At 36.9% G+C, this 17,177-nt stretch overlaps 1 protein-coding gene across 2 annotated transcripts in view; it reads right to left on the bottom strand.

The window, feature by feature from the left end:
* The window catches only part of SECISBP2L (SECIS binding protein 2 like), a 65,558-nt gene extending 53,683 nt beyond the window's left edge, over positions 1 to 11,875 (bottom strand). The window contains exons 1-3 of one of the 2 annotated variants that reach the window (XM_030318230.2): positions 11,643 to 11,875; positions 2,832 to 3,010; positions 451 to 775 (exon numbers count right to left, since the gene is read on the bottom strand). In XM_030318230.2, coding sequence (XP_030174090.1) covers positions 451 to 775; positions 2,832 to 3,010; positions 11,643 to 11,666 — 528 coding nt within the window. In that variant the 5' untranslated portion in view covers positions 11,667 to 11,875. The remainder of the gene's footprint in view (positions 1 to 450; positions 776 to 2,831; positions 3,011 to 11,642) is intronic. The other variant, XM_030318231.1, reaches the window with a different exon arrangement.
* Positions 11,876 to 17,177: the final 5,302 nt, after the last annotated feature.

Below are 17,177 nucleotides of genomic sequence, written 5' to 3'. Positions count from 1 at the left end.
CAGAATAGAAACAATGAAGTTGAAGGGATTTAATAGTATCTGATAACCAGACAGTATCATCTGATTTCTGAAGACTGAAATATATGAAGTGCATTAGTCATTCAATACCACTAGCATAGGATCCAAACTAACCACTTAGAAACACCGGTGGCACTATGCAATTTTATCACTAAATTAAAATAATTTGGAAATATTTGTGTATTATAATTATTTACAACTCTCTGAAGGAACCTGAAGATAACTGTAAATCATATCATCAATTAAGAATAAGGCACAATAAAAAACAGGAAAAATTATAAATGCTCTACCCTTGGCTATTTTATATTAGTGAATGAAATGTTTTAGAGTAAATTCGGCATTAAAGGTTAATCAATACAAGTAGCAATTACTTACATTATTATTAACAACAGAAATATCAAACATAAAAGCCAATCAAAAGAAGTCACTTACTTTTGGTACAACTGGTCCTCTGTTACCATTTCTGCTTCGATGACTGGACAATGGGAAGACTTGTCCAAGCTGATTTGGACGCTCAGGGCATTCTGTGGTTATGGTATTTACAGTATTTGCAGCCTGAAAGGTGTTGGAGTAAGGTGTAGGAAAAGGATGATAGAATCCCATAACTTGGGCACATGGTGCTGGCATCAGCTGATAATATGTATACTCTGTAGAAACAGGTGGCTGAGCAGATATAATGGGGTAGGCAAGGTATGGTCCAGCAGGATTTGGATTGGGCTGTTGCCATCGCATATCATTGTTATACAATGGAAACTGTCTGTTAAAATCAAATGAAAACAGAACACATCTATTGACAAGTCTAAAAGTAATACTAAAGCACAATCTATTTAATTTGCTTTAAAAAAAAGGTATAGAACAGTGGCCTCATAATAAAAAAGATAAAATTATCATCTTATAAATTTCTTTGCTGTAATTACAGATTTTTAAGTATGTGTAATAACAACTTAAATGACAGTATAAAGGAATTCAACCTGATAGTGTTATTGCATTCCAAAATTTTAAAACTACATACCGTTCTTATTTATAAGTCAACCCCCTCAAGGTATTTCTGCCTAGAAGTTAAATACCTAGCCACTGTATCTGCCAACAAAGGCGGTCCAAATTTCCCATCCAATGCTAACTATGACAGCCTTCTGCAAAAAGCAGAGTAAGGTGATCACTGTGTAAGGTGATCATTACAGTGAGCGATCTGATTCTTCCACCTCTCATTCTTCAGCTCAGTCCCTGGCCTCCTACTCCTCTTCCATACTGCCCCAACCATTTGGCCAAGTCAAGCTCTTCTCCAGGCTTCCCCCAGTGGCAATGGAAGCAGGTTTCAGGTCCAAGGGAAAGAAAAGAAGAGGCAAGCCTGTCCACTGCCATCTTATCCCTAACATTAGAGCTTTCTCTAGTGCAATTCCTACAAAGAAAGCATCAGCAAGATTCTTCATTTCTCAGCAGTTCTTACAGAAGATCGCTGAAGAATGAGGGGTCATGGGGGAGGTGGAGCATTGAGCTTTTCCTCACTACTCCCACAACAAAGTGCAATGGATAAATTTTCACTGCCATAATTTAAAAAATATTTTTAAATAATCTGCTGGCTTATTTACTCATGAATTCTCAAAGATTATTTGGTACAGTAAGAAAAATTAATCATACTTTACATTTGGCCATTTTATCAAATGCAAAAATAGCACTATTACATTTGGCTTATAAGTCACTTCGAACACAGCCCAATATAGGTCAAAATTTTGTGATATAATGCTAACTTCAATTGAAAAGGATCCCCTACTCTTTGTCCAATCCCCAATACTATAATTTTAGAGATTATTAACTGGAATATTTAATAATATCTGATACAATAGTTCTTGGTCTCCTATCTCTCACATTCGGAATATCTGAAAGAATGTGCCCTGACACACTAGTGTGCCACATGATGGCTTAAAGAGGTCTAGATTGCCTTTGCCTTCAGGGTGGTGGGACAGAGGCTAGAGCCCAGCTACCCCATCATCCATTGATCCCAGAATGCTAGAGATGCCTAATTTTCTATGTGTGATATTACTCGAAAGAGGCTGAAAGTACTTTTAGACAGCAACAAAATGAACTACACCAATGAAGTACTAATCACTCAGTCTAAACAAGGTTAAAAAGGCTATCATGACTATAACAAGTTACACCCTAACCACTAGGTCACACATTATCTGAATTGCAAGCATTCTGCTAAATCACCCTGTGACTATAGCACAGAAGCTAAATTTAAACTAGAATCAGAGCCTAGAAATATATGTTAACCATAAAAGCTTCAATGTTAAGGACTATCCCTTGGTATTTTCTTCTCATGCCAGACTGTCCTGGAAATTGTGATTAGATACCTAATCTTAAAAAAAGGGTTTCTGCTCATCTCTTTCTGAAAAATTCTTCCTCCCTTTGTACCAATTTATTTCAAACTAACTTTAATGACTTATTATTGAAGATATGCCCCAAAAACTCCATTCCCTCTTAGAAAGACTGAGAAAACAATCTATGTTAATAATTTTCAAATTTCTACATCATTTGGTTTTATTTACTTCTCTTAAAAAAGAGAAACGGCTAATGTTTAAAAGGCACCAAAGGTGGGGTGCCTGGCTGGCTCCAGTTGGTGAGGCATGGAAGTCTTAACCTTGGCCTTGTAAATTTGAGCCCCAGGATGGGTGTAAAGATTACTAAAAAATAATAATACTGAACCTAAAAAAAAAAAAAAAATAGAAAAGGGAAAAATTAAAAAGTATGCCTCTCCAACTGCTGTATTTCCCTACCCACCCCCATGAAAAAGAAAATAATAATAAACAAATTACCTATTGGACTGGTTTTCCTGCACAAATGGATAACAAGTAATCAGGTAGCTTGGAATTGGAGTTGGTTCTACACCAGAAACATTTCCATTATCATTTGGAAGTGCCATAGGGATCATAAATGTATCAGGATTTTTCTTCTGAGGAATAAATGGCTCTACCTCAGCTGACAGCTTGACATTCTTCAAAAAGAAAGTAAAACACACTATTAATACATGAGCAAAAAGCTTAATACTAATTCACGATTTAACAATAGAAGACTCAGTGTTTACAAACAGTAATTAGATCTCCTCAGTATTTACAAAACATCCAAAGGAACAGCGATGTCAAATTAAAATAACCAAATATGGTAGGCAAAGATATCAAATAAAACAGGAGAAAACATATCAAAAGTTGCTGCATTTTAATGAAATCATTTCTTACATAACCAAAGCTGTTAAAACAATAAAGAGTGTAAGGCAGTCAGACTTGAGTCCAAAAATAAGGCTGACAGTAAGAAAACTAGCTCTTCAGACAAAACAACATGCTTTTAACTAATTTTGTTGAGGGGGAAAATCATTAAACAGAGTTCTGAAGATAATCACCTTATACTTGTTTGAATAGTCTAAAAAATAGACTATTTCTGTCCATTTTAGGAAATTAGATTAGTATGGTTTAATTAAAAAAGAAGGAAAGTGTCTACAATTAATGAAAAAAATACTTAACATAAGTGCAAAAAACTTTTCACAGTTAAACTGAGAGAAAAAGAATGAGTATTTCAGTTTTCCAGTAGATAACTTGAGTAAACTGAAGGAATCCAGAACTCCCATTTTAGCTTATTTTAGATCTTTTTTTTTTAATTTTTTTAAATTTATATCCAACTTAGTTCACATATAGTGCAACAATGATTTCAGGAGTAGATTCCTTAATGCCCCTTACCCATTTAGCCCATCCCCCCTCCCACAACCCCTCCAGTAACCCTCTGTCTGTTCTCCATATTTAAGAGTCTCTTCTGTTTTGTCCCCCTCCCTGTTTTTACATTATTTTTGTTTTCCTTCCCTTATGTTCATCTGTTTTGTCTCTTAAAGTCCTCATATGAGTGAAGTCATATGATACAGGTCCTTCTCTGACTAATCTCACTTAGCATAATACCCTCCAGTTCTATCCACATAGTTGCAAATGGCCAGATTTCATTCTTTTTGATTGCCAAGTAATACTCCACTGTATATATATACACACCACATCTTCTTTATCCATTCATCCACTGGTGGACATCTGGGCTCTTTCCATACTTTGGCTATTGTTGATGGTGCTGCTATAAACATTGGGATACGTATGTCCCTTTGAAAGAACACACCTGTATCCCTTGGATAAATACCTAGTAGTGCAATTGCTGGGCTTTAGGGTAGTTCTAATTTTAATTTTTTGAGAACCTCCATACTGTTTTCCAGAGTGGCTGCACCAGCTTGCATTCCCATGTAACGTTTCTTATAAAAAAATCTACAGAAACTTATAAGATATATTTTAAAAACTCAAGTATTTTAGGAGGAATATGTGGGTGACAAAACTATAAAGACAAATAAATAAGATCCACTAAGGTGAAGTTAGGAATTACTCATATGAAATTACTCCTATGAAAGGGAGTTGTGATCACAGGAGGCACTAGAGAGCTTCTGAGTGCCTGGCAAAGCTCTATATCCTCACTTGGGTGATAATTACCAAGCATTCACTTTATATATAATTCATTAAGCTGTACATTGTTTTTATGCAGTTTTCCTTCTGTATTTGTTTAACAATTTTTTAATTATAAAAAGAAAAAAATCTATAAGCACATTCTGCAAAAGTAGAATGTTAAAAACCACATAAATATTACAATCTAAAAAGATACTAAATCTTTAAGAAACCAGTAAGTGAAATGCAATCCAATGTTTCAAGCACTGAAATCAATTACAAAGCAACAGTCCTAACTAGAACTTTTTCCCAACAAACCCACTAGGGTGGAATTTATTGGAAGCTCTGAGCAAGGCAGAGCTCCTAGAATAAATTTCAGGCATGTTTCTCACAAAAGAAATCAGTAACAAATCCAAGAAAATCTGAAGACAAAATCTGAAGACTTGATATGCTCCATAGAATAGGCAACTTTTCTTCAAAAAAAAAATATTCTCTAAAAAGAATCCCCCAGAAATATTCAGAATGCTTGTAAAAAAAAGGTGGAGAGGAAGAAGCAATCTGAACTATTTACAGCAGTATTAACTCAATAACCTTCCTACCTGATTTAACTTTAAAATCTACTTTTATAGTATTAACCAAATCCGAAATAGAGACAGAACTTGCACTACAAATACAGTATCTATGAGCTGAAGCTGGTTTCTTGAATTTCAATATTGGAAGCAAAAACTCCTTCAAATGCTTAAATAGCCTAAGTCACTAATTTTCACTGTGATAATCATCAGAATTCAAAAATTATTCATGTAAGGTATAAAATATCAATGTAATAAATGGGCCGAAAATGGGGGGGAAAGCTGATTTTCAACAATAAGGCACAGATAATGGAAACCTGCTTTAAATAGTTCATGCATAGGCATAAAGAAAGGGAAAACTTAAATCACATTTTAAGGACACTAAAAATGTAATTTTTAGGATTTCTTTGAAAAATCAAAAAGTCCTTTGAACATATAACTCTCTGAACAATTTTATAAATCTGTATTAGAAGGCATTAAGACTCTTTTTAAAAACAAGGAACATGATTACATAAAATTTCTATATGAAAAAGACAAAATACTAATAGAAAGAAGTAAGATAATTTAAAGATCGCCAAGTTTCCTGACACCTCCTGCCAAAGACCAACTCATAAAGTACACTGGTAATAACAAATTCAAATTCTTGCTTGTCAAAAGTTGCAACAAGTTTTTATACTTAGTGTCATTTTACTTTATAAGAGTTTTATCAACTTATCAACCCGCTTTGCAAAATGTGGCATGTATAACTTATAACTGGTATCTGTACATATACACCTCATATACCCTTAAATATTAAAGTTTGCAATGATTTCTATTCTCAGTCCAATTCTAATATCAGAGTTCAACAATAAAACTCACAAACACTGAAGTGATCCTTTGTTTTTAGCAAAAAAGAAAAGCTGCTGTAGTCAACAGCTGCACAAACAGAAGATGTCACTAGTAGGAACAGACTGGCAAACTTTCTCCTATAGTTACAACTCTGTATGGTCTTAAAAATTGTTTGTTGTGACTTTGGGGACTTCAGTATCATACACTAAAATGAAGCATCTGCTATTCTCAGTCCTAAAAAGTAATGTTATGATCCCGAACTACTCTTAAATTCCACATAATAACGTCCATATAGGCAATATGTTAAGTAAGCAACAAATTCTGGCAGTATTTCAATTATGTTAGTATAGAAATCAAAGAAAAATGTCCTACATGGTGGACAACAAAACATTATGAAAAAATGAAAAAAAAACGAAACTACTTCATATAATGATATTCCTCAGTTTGAATTTGTTTTTTAGTCTTTATTTTTCAAAGATCTATCTTTTAGAAATCAGAAATTTTATAACAGGGAGTTGTCTCCTTAAAGTAAATATAAATATAAAATAAGTTTAAACCACACAAAGTCTATTCCTGTACTACTATTTGCTTTAAAAAAATATCTACATAAGTAAAATTATCTTTATCTTTCAGAAGTTATTTCAGAATTTTCCAAATTAATGAAAAATCATAATAATCCCAGAAAACTGTACGGGGAGGGGAGGAGGGGAAACTCAGGCAGTTTCACATTCCTTTTAAATTTAGCATATATTAAAACAAATGTCAATAATAAAACTTCTTTGATGTGAATAATCTAGAAAACTCAAGAATTTATCAGAACATGAAACTATAAAAACCTTCTTTAAAAGAGTATATTAAGCAAACACATTCAAATCACTGACAGCCTATATAAATTCAACAAATATGCATGGGGTACATGTTCTGGAAAGAGCACTGTAGTAGACTGGTTTAGGGGAAAGGGGCAAACATTACTACGAAGCACACAACAGCAGGAAATGCACACTAAACTCCTCTGAGAACCTCCAGAAGAGAGCATATATTTTTCCAAGATTAAGCAATAGAAAAAAACACCCACTTAGAATCAAAACTGAAGTAGAACACAATAAGGCACTCTCCCACAGTGAACTTTCAGAATTTTACACCTACAGAAAAAATATGATCATGGAAACCCTCTGCATCCTTTCTATGTTAAGGTAAAAACATGACATAGCAAACATTAAGATATTTTACATCTCATGGCTAAAGAAAAACATCTTCTAAAGGAAAAAATGACTAATGCTTAAGAGATACCTGCTGGCTGTATTGTTTCTGATTGGAATGGCTTATATGGAAAGTAAACACTTGCCAAATTAATTGCAGTAGTTATAAACAAAAGTTTTGCAAGACTCAAGAAAATATTGAGAAAAAAATCAAAATATTTAACTTAGATGGCTCACTTGATTTACTATTCATACCTTTTCATCTTTTCTTAAAATAGACCACACCTAATCCTATTAAAACATGACAGTACTTTCCGAAAAACCAGCTTTCCAAATTTAATACTGGTTTTTGATTATCTAACTTATTAATTTCTGGTTTTATATTTCTTCTTCTCTCTTGCTTTGATAGGGTTTTCTCGCTACATCTAGTCCTGAATGCTTAATTTTTATTTACCTTTTAAAATGTTTAATAATGAAAGCATTTATGACTATGCATTTGCCTCAGAGTATAGCTTCAGCCATATCCCATAGGTTTTTATATGTAGTATTTTACTACTTTTTCAATAATCCATAATTCTACTTTTTTATTTCCTCTTTGATTTAAGGGCTTAAGGAAAAATGTCTTTAAATTTCTAAAGGTCATTTTCACTAAATGAGCATTATTAACTTTCTTTCTGATTACAAAAGTATTATTTTTAAAATCTGTTAGACATATCGTTTACTGATATTCATAAAGGCCAACTACAAGTATTACTGAATAATGTTTTATAGTAACTTATTTAGAATATATCTAGTTTACAATGCAGATACTATTTGAAGTTTATTATTTAAAGGAAAGAATTACAAGCCAGATGATTTTGTATCTTTATCCATGAACAGCATTTTGCATGAAGTCATATATATTTGCTACATGTTTGCTTTTCTAAGAGTTAAAGACATTGGTGATCAATAGTTTTGTAAATTCTTATAAAAGAACTCATCTAATGTTAATGTACTAAAAATTAAGCCAAAGTTTGAATTATTTGATAATACAAAAGAAACTGCAAACTTCAAATGTTCTGTCTCTTCTAAGCCCAGAAGAATGTTTCCTAAATGTTTCCTAAAAACAGAAACATTAAGCCTTTATAAACAAATGAACTCCATCATTTATTCCTCACATCCCTTTACACCAACTTTTTTTTAAGGACCAAAAAAATTATTTTTTGGTATCATATGTGCATATTATAACATATAATGCATTATGCCAACTAATAATGCATTATGCCAACCATAATATTATTATACCAACCATAATAATGCATTATACCCACTAGTATCTGTTCTTAGAACACCTAACTCTGGCAGTTAAAATTAAGCTACTAGTTTTGATTTAACACAGTCTTTTTATAAAACAGTACTTCTAATATCCTCTTCTGATTATAACATTCTTTCAAATAGTCACTTTTGCAATTAAGACTATTATCTAGCATGCATTCCCAGTAACTTACTTATTATAATCTTGATCAATATAGATACAATTTGTTCTTTTATATCAAGATTTTATTTTATTTTTTTTAAAAAGAGGTAATTTAAGATGCCTGGGTGGCTCAGTTGGTTAAGCATTCACCTCTTGATTTTGGCTCAGGTCATGATATCACTGCTCATGAGATAGAGCCCGTGTTGGGCTCTGTGCTGACAGCATGGAGCCTGCCTGGGATTCTTTCTCTCTCCCTCTCTCTCTGCCTCTCCCTTGCTCATGCTCTCTCTCTCAAAATAAATAAACATAAAAATAAATAAATAAATAAAAATAAATTTTTAAAAACGGTAATTCAAGTACAGCAACGTGAATGGCTTCAGGCAAAACATACTTTTTTTTTTTTTTTTTTAAGTTACACTTGTAGGGGTGCCTGGGTAGCTCAGTGGGTTAAGCATCCGACTTCAGCTCAGGTCATGATCTCACAGTCTGTGAGTTTGAGCCCCACGTCGGGCTCTGGGCTGACCACTCAGAACCTAAAGCCTGCTTTGGATTCTGTGTCTCCTTCACTTTCTGCCCCTCCCCTGCTCACACACACACAGGTTCTTGCGCAGGCAGGCTGTCTCTCTCAAAAATAAACATTAAAAAAAAAAAATTAAAACTATACTTGTGCAATACTCCAAGGACTTCAATTAGGTTAACATGAAATGCTCAGTTTACACAAAGCACTGTTTTTTAAAAACCAAATTTCTATGAATCGCTAACTTCTACAGTATTATAATAAGTCTTAACGCTGTAGGCATTCCCAAAAATTCAAAATATAAACTAACACTGGTTTCAAATGAAAAAGCAAACAAACATTTTGTGAGGGGAAAATGTAAATTCACCCATCACATATATTTTTAGTGACTTTTACCTATCTAAATTCACTTCTTTAGTAAAAATATAAAAGTATATTCCACATAACCTGAAAAAGTCATTACATTACTTCATGGTATAGTGAAAACAATCAAGAACTCCACAAAGCTATAAATAACTAGCTGAAACTTGGGGAAATAAATATCTGAAACCTGAACAAAGTAAAATAAAATAAATATCTGAAACTTGGAAAAAAAAAAAAGAAAACTTCACAAAGCTGAGAAGTCTCAGTTCTAGCCCCTAATCTACCATTAAGTTAATGGTTGTTAGCCTTTTTTCAGTGATTGATTCCTTTGAGAATATGATGAAAATAATGGAGACTTGCCCCAGAAAAATGCTAATATAAAATGAAGCACACTCCTTCCAGGTCATCCATGGACCCCTGAATTAACTGCTTACAGCCTGAACAAAGCAAAGTAGCATCACTTTTCTGTGTCTGTTTCCTGTGAGTACGTAGCACGCGGGAATACAGAGTGGTTAGAATTATTCTCTTACTTCAAGTTTAGGCTGGGGACGAGGCAGGAGGTACCAGAGGTAAAAAAGGAATTCTTCAACGGAAAACCTACGTTCACGATTTCTTTATACTCCTTAGATTTCTACAAGGTTTTAATAGGTTGTGGACTTTGGAAAGATGTAGGATGAAAGAGGAATAGGTTCTCTAGTTTAAATAATTTGCTCATAGCACTTGCTGTTAAGATAATCACACACAAACAGCTTTGCTAAATAGTTAATTACATTTCCTCTAAGATGAAAGGAACCATAAGTATACATAAGGCAGCATTACTGGTTACAGTTCTGGCATCATGATGAAGGACCAAGAGTTTAACCTTTTCATTAGTGACACATATACAAGAAAAGCATTCAAGAAAATTTCCTATTCAATTGTCAGGCTTTGAAATCAAAGGCATTTCTGATAGATGCCTTAAAAAAATATTTTTCATTAAATTGGATATAGGCTATACATAGAATACTCTGGGTCACAGCAAAGCCAAGAAGTTCCCATCAATTTTGCTTTGGTAAGTCCAGGTATTATTTCATAAAAATCATTTGTGTTTTCAAAGTCATATTTTCATAAAGCTTTAATTTAAGCTTTTGTAAAAACAAATATACACAACTAGGAATCTGCCTGCAAAAAGAGACCGATTTCAAAATCAAAATTGCCTTTGACTAGCTACAGATATACATATACAGCAATTTGTGAAATCTTGTCTCATTTATTCAGATACTAATTATCTATTTGTAAAATAATTATGCAAATCACTAATCTCTTTTTCCTTCATCTATCTGCCTAGCTTATCACTGGGCAAAGCCCTCAACTGATGAGAATGCATAGTGAATAAACTTCGATTTCATCAAATTAAGTCGTTTCATAAAGGTCTCAAGGATGGAAAATACTAGCATTCTTGGGGGGAAAATTATTATTTTGGATTATTTACACTGTCATCATCCCTGCCTTCCAGCAACTACTCGCACGGACAATCAAGAATTTAACGCATTTAAAAACAAAATAGAATACTAATTGAACAACTCCGTGAATATGAAAACGGGCTCGGAAATGAATTCACACTTCGGATCAAACATTCTTAAAATATAAGCTCAATTTTTAAAAAATACTAATGTTTGCAAGATAAATGGACAGAAAGGCAGGGAAAAACCATAATATTTCATATCTTAAAGGAAACACCTCCCTAAGACCACGACGAGAAACAATGTTTTGCTCAATGGAACGTAGCTCTAAAAAGCCCGTAACTCCCCTGCATCTGTAGTTATCACACATTCTCTGACAAGTCTTTCCGGGTGAGAAGCCTTCGAAAGCTTTTCCACCTTGAAAATACATTCCAGAACTGAAGGGTGGGGGGAGAATTACTCCTTGGAAGTTATAAACCCTCCTCTCTGGAGAGCCCTGACAACTTGGGAGTCTTCAGGCCCTTTCCACCAAACCACGGAGGAGGGGCAAAAACGAATCCCCAGCCCTGACGGAAGGGGGTAACCAGGGCTGAAAAAGCCCCCGAGCCCGAGGCAGCATCTGGAACAATGCTGGAGTGGGGCGCCGCCAGGCTCTCAGGCGAGGGGAGTCTGCACCCGCAGGAACTCGAGGGCTCCAGCCGTCCGGGCCCAGGCTCAGAGACCAGGGCCCGCCGGGGAGGAAGCGGCGACCCCCAGCACCCGGCCGGGCCTGCCGCCCGAGCCCTCGTACCTGGTCAGCGGGGGCTCGGTCCATGGCGCCTGCAGCCGCAACGGGCCCGCGTTAGTCGGTGTGGAGAGCGCCTTGGGCCGCTTTCTCCATGGCCCCCCGCTCGACTCGAGACCGGGTTCAGGACCTCCGCCCCTATCTGGCTGGCCCCGACGCAGAGTCCGGCTACGCCACTGGCCGAGGAGGTGGCTCCAGCTCCAGGAGATGGAGGAGGCGGTGGCAGCTTCGGGGAGGGATCATCTGGGACGGAAGCCGAGGAGGGCCTAAATAGGCGGAGGAGTAGTTGAAAATGGCGGCACGCGGAAGGGCAAGGAGGGGGAGGGGCCGCGACGGGACGTGGGCGGAGCGACTGCCAAAGGCCTGAGCTGGTGATGGCCGGAGCCTGGGCTGACTGACCCGCAGGCTGAGGCCAGGTGGAGATTCCTGAGAGCAGGTGCCCCAGACTACTCTGCGCTTTGAGCCAGACTTCACCTCTGGACTGTTAAACTGGAGGAGTGTCGGGCCACTTGGGACCTAGGCCACCGGGTTCCAGTCTAAAGGAACCTCAAAGACTACTTCACTATCCCAAACCACCTCTTAATAACGTTGTAAAAGCTTTTAGCTGCCCACTGTACTTTATGATCCTTCCCTATGTTATCCAGCCAAAGGGAATCACGACTATAAAGGAAAACACCATAGAAGGGCCACCATAAAGAAACCTAGTCAGGAGGCTCCACAAATGCTTATTGATTAGGTAATTCATTGTCCAGGCCAGGCTCACCTCTATACTCCCCTCCATGCTGATAGTGCCTATCTCGGAATCCCTAATTTTACTCAGTCTGTACCACACCAGCCAGCAGGTAACTATGTAACCTGCTATGTTGCTTTCCTCCCTGTGCTTATTGATTGTTCCTTTTATTTCCAGTCCATTAGCTCCTTGAAAAAAGAGACTATTCGGATACTTGCTAAGCATGGCCGATCCCCCCTGGGCATCTCAGACATACCCTCTAACACATACCTCAACTCCAGGGTGAAGAAGAAAAATAAAAAGTCATACAAGCTAAATTATACTTACAAGAAGGAAGAGAGTGGAGGTGGCTCCTGTTTGAGGGACTGGAGTGGTGAAATACAGCTGGGAAAGAGATTTTTTTTTTTTTTTTCCTAAAGTTTATTTATCCAATAGAGAGAGAGAATGCGGGAGGGTCAGAAAAAGAGGGAGAGAGAGCATCCAAATCAGGCTCCCCATTGTCAGCCCAAAGCCTGATGCAGACTCGAACCCACAAACCATGCAATCATGACGAGCCAAAATGAAGAGTGGGAAACTTAACTGACTGAGCCACCCAGGCGCCCCCAAATTTTTTCTTTTAATGTTTATTTTGGGGAGAGGGAGGGGAGGGGGAGGGGCAGAAGAGGGAGACAGAGAATTGGAAGGAGGCTCTGGGATGTCGGCTCAAAGCCTGATGTGGAGTTTGAACTCACCAACCATGAGATCATGACCTGAGCTGAAGTCAGGTGGTCAACCCACTGAGCCACCCAGGCACCCCTGGGAAAGAGAATTTTAAGAAGTTTGTCTTGTCATGCTTCAGGAGACATAAGTAAAGACGTGAATTGCCTTTTCAGTTAGTTTAGTTTGTTATTCTGGTTTTATCTGAATAGGATTCCAAGAAGAGGCTGGGCTGTGAAGCCTCTAGCTGTACTTACATTGATACAGGAGCTATGTTGGGTCAACACGACTTAAGGCTGGCAGTAGAACCTGCTTATAAGAAGAAATATTTATATTTGTACACAGAGATCTTTAATTTTATTAACTAAATAAAATATTTTTATTCTCAAATTTTATGTTTGTGTGTATTCGTTTGTTTAAATTATACATGTATGTATGAATGTTACATACATGAAGAACTCATGTAATATAGCCCCTAGTATCCATCAATGAATGCAGAATAAATTTAAGTTTGCATAGAAAAGCTAAGCTATTTATACAATGTAGTTATGTAAACTAACAGATGATCATCCTCCTTCACAATTTAAAGATAAGAATTCTGAATTTTCAGCATGTCTCTCCACTGGTGGTCTCTAGCCATAAGACACCGGGATCTAAGTAAAAAGATAATAATGCAATACTAATGTAGTCATAAAAATACCACAGTACTTGGTTTCCTTCCTGCTTCTAAGAAGTAAGCTGAGAAAATTGAAATAGAGGCTAAGGATCTTTCCATGTTATAGGATTTTTATGACTATGAAATAGTTCTTGTTGAGAATCTTCTATGTGGAAGACATTCATTGAAATTTTAAGAACAGAATTACAAAACATTATATGAACAAAAATGTCACTATGCCATTCTTATTTAATACAATCCGAGAAAAGATTACAATAGCTTATTGTATTTATTTTAATAGAATAAAAAATATATATATGAAGAAAAAAAGACACTTAAAAATACTACTTTTGGGGTGCCTGGGTGGCTCAGTTGGTTGAGCATCCAACTTCAGCTCAGGTCATGATCTCGTGGTTTGTGAGTTCGACCCCCGTTAGGCTCTGTGCTGACAGCTCAGAGCCTGGAGCCTGCTTCAGATTCTGTGTCTGCCTCTCTCTTCGCCCCTCCCCTGATCACACTTTGTCTTTCTCTCAAGTAAATAAACATTAAATAAAGTAAAATAAACATTAAGCAAACATTAAAAGTAAAAGTAAATAAACATTAAATTTTTTTTAAATAAAAATACTACTTTGTATGATGATATGATTGAATTTAAATTATTTCATTAAGCAACATATATTTAATTGCCAGGTGCTATGTAAAGTACTGGAGGTGTAGCACTTAACAACAAACTGTGAGAGCAGAAACCATGTTTGTCATGTGGGCAAGATCTACATAGAATAAATAATTACAGGTAAGCTTAGTGTCATGAAAAAGGAACTTCAATAGATTCTACCATAGTGTCTTCTATAGTGACGGAAGGTCAAGGGAGTCATATCTAAGTAAATATCTAAGTCCTATCTATCTAAGAATCTAAGCAAAGACCTGAAGGGTGAGTAGGAGTTATGATAAGTGAAAGAAAAGGAATAAGAAAGTGTGCTAAGGAAAGGAAATGGCAAACGTGAGGACCCTGGGGTAAAAGAATCGAGCATTAGTACTTAAACAAGCTCATTCCTTGAAATGAAAGTTGAGAATAAGAGGGATAATCCAATAGAGCAAGGCTTCTGAGACAGTAAAACCAAGGGACGAAATTGGCCTTAGAGATGGGGGTAGGCACATGTTGTCCATGATAATGGAAAGAAGAGAAAAAAGGATAGATATGACTGTCTATACATATATAAGTTCAAGGAATTCCTGCCTATGGCTTCTATTTCCTCGGGGAAGTAGGGAGCAAGACTATCCGCTGACCATGGAGGGAAGCAGAGTTGTGATGATCATGCCCTTGTCAAAACTCAGCAAACATGTATCTAAGATTTGCACGTGTCATCACATATAAATTTTACATCAAGAGAAAAAACTATAAATACTGAACTCCAGCTTGAACAAATTCATGTATCAATGGAACCCAAATCTCTATCAAGATATGGAATGTTACCATGAACCCCAGTGGCTTTTAAAACTTCTCTATTTCTATCATATGTTTGTCTTATTCATTGTTGCATCCTCAGCACCTATACCAATGCCTGCCACATAGCAGGCGTTCAACAGACATTTGTTGGATAAATGAATATGTGATATGATATTAAACCAGGATTTTTTCATTTGGGGTTGGGTTTTGTCAGGCATGTGCCTTTTGTTGAAGGAGTATGATTCTGAAGGATACAAACACAGATTTCTTTTTATTTTTTGTTCCACTAAGTCTTCAAATTCTCTGAGGGCTGTTCTTCCTTCTGCTTTAGATGATATGTCATGAAGGTCACACAAACTTTATTCCAAGTTAAAGCTTTTCCTTTTCCCAAGCTCATGCTAGAAGCCTTCAGGGAGTTATGTGGCATGGGCCACTTTGGTTTTTCACCTTTTATATCTCCACTTTCCCTATTTTAACTACTCACTGTTTAAGCTTTCAAATTCCTCCAGGTTTGTATCGTGAAGAGCTTCTCAGATGCCTCAGATATATGACATGCACAGAATCACTTCTGGGCAACCACTTATAAGCCTATCCTTAGCCCTTGGGACTTCTTAGGGTTCAGCCCTCTGCTTGATCTCTTTGGTGCTCAGCAAAGCAGTCTTCTTAGCTGGACTCCCTTTTAAACTACCATCCCTGGGAACAGTGTTGCTACCGTTGTTTTGTTTTTTAATGTTTATTTTTCAGAGAGAGAGAGAGAAACAGAGTACAAGCAGGGGAAGGGCAAAGAGAGAGGGAGACACAGAATCTGAAGCAGGCTCAAGGCTCCAAGCTCTCAGCACAGAGCCCGATGCAGGGCTCGAACCCATGAACTGAGAAACCACGACCTGAATCCAAGTCGGACGCTTACCGACTGAGCCACCCAGGTGTCCCAGCTACACTTGCTTTATCACTTACTATCTACTCAGCCATCCCTCTATAAGCCCATTAATTCATCTTATTTTTGGTATATGACAAAGTAAATTGCTGACATCAGTATACATTCCCTTGGGAAAATTCATGTTTCCGCAGTTGGTGAAAGTGCAGCTTGTTTCCAGTATGTCTGTCTCTAGTCTGCCTCTGGTTTTCTTAGGAAAGTATCAGATCCCAGGTCCCTGTATTTCCCCAGACTCCAGGCAATGTGTATCAAGTTCTCCAAATGTTTCCCTGAAAGCTCCTCTCACATAGCTTGAGGTTAGGAGGAGCATCTCTTTTTTTCCCTGTGGGAGGAGTGGGGAAGTATCAAGTGTCTCCAAAGCAACAATCTTCCTGAGCCATCAGGCCCCCAGCCCACCCCCATGCTCTCTGGTCTGGGGATGAGTGAAGAATAATACTGGGCCACAATTTCTTAACAGATTTTGCATGGCAGACTAACATCTGGCTTTAGGATGTAGGGGTACTTGGCACCTAATCTATTGTCCTTTGGGGACCTGTCAAAACAGATAGCGTCCTTATTAAATGTCATGTTACATGTTCATTTATGTAACAAATATTTTTTGAGCACCTGTTCTAGGCAAAGCACTGGTCTGGGTAGTGAGAATGCAACAGTGAACAAGGTCACTGCTCTCATGGAATTTACAATTTAGTCTGGGTGATAGACAATAAGCCTATAAAAAAGATAATTTTGTGTAGAGATGAATGATATGAGGGCAATAAAACGTACTAATGTGATCAGTACAGAAGGAGAGGGAGGTAGACTACTTTCATAGGCTGCCCTCTGAGATGGAGATATCTGACCTGAGATTTGAAGAATACAAAAAGGTAAGGAAAACAAAGGAACTTGGAGGGGAAAATCTTGTCACTAGAATAAAAGAATGGAGGAGACAGGTGTGAGTAGAGAATCGTGGGAGGAGAAGAGTAGTATGAACAATGGACTGAACAGGAGACTAGAGCCAAGCCAGATCATGTAGGAACACAAAGGCTAAGGTAATTTTAATTTCAAAAGCAGCTTGGAAGATTTTGAAGAGGCACACACAA

This window comes from Lynx canadensis, chromosome B3, assembly GCF_007474595.2.
Source record: "Lynx canadensis isolate LIC74 chromosome B3, mLynCan4.pri.v2, whole genome shotgun sequence".
Lineage (NCBI taxonomy): Eukaryota > Metazoa > Chordata > Mammalia > Carnivora > Felidae > Lynx > Lynx canadensis.
Note: the sequence above shows the minus strand (reverse complement) of the source record. Positions and strands in the feature narration are given on the sequence as shown.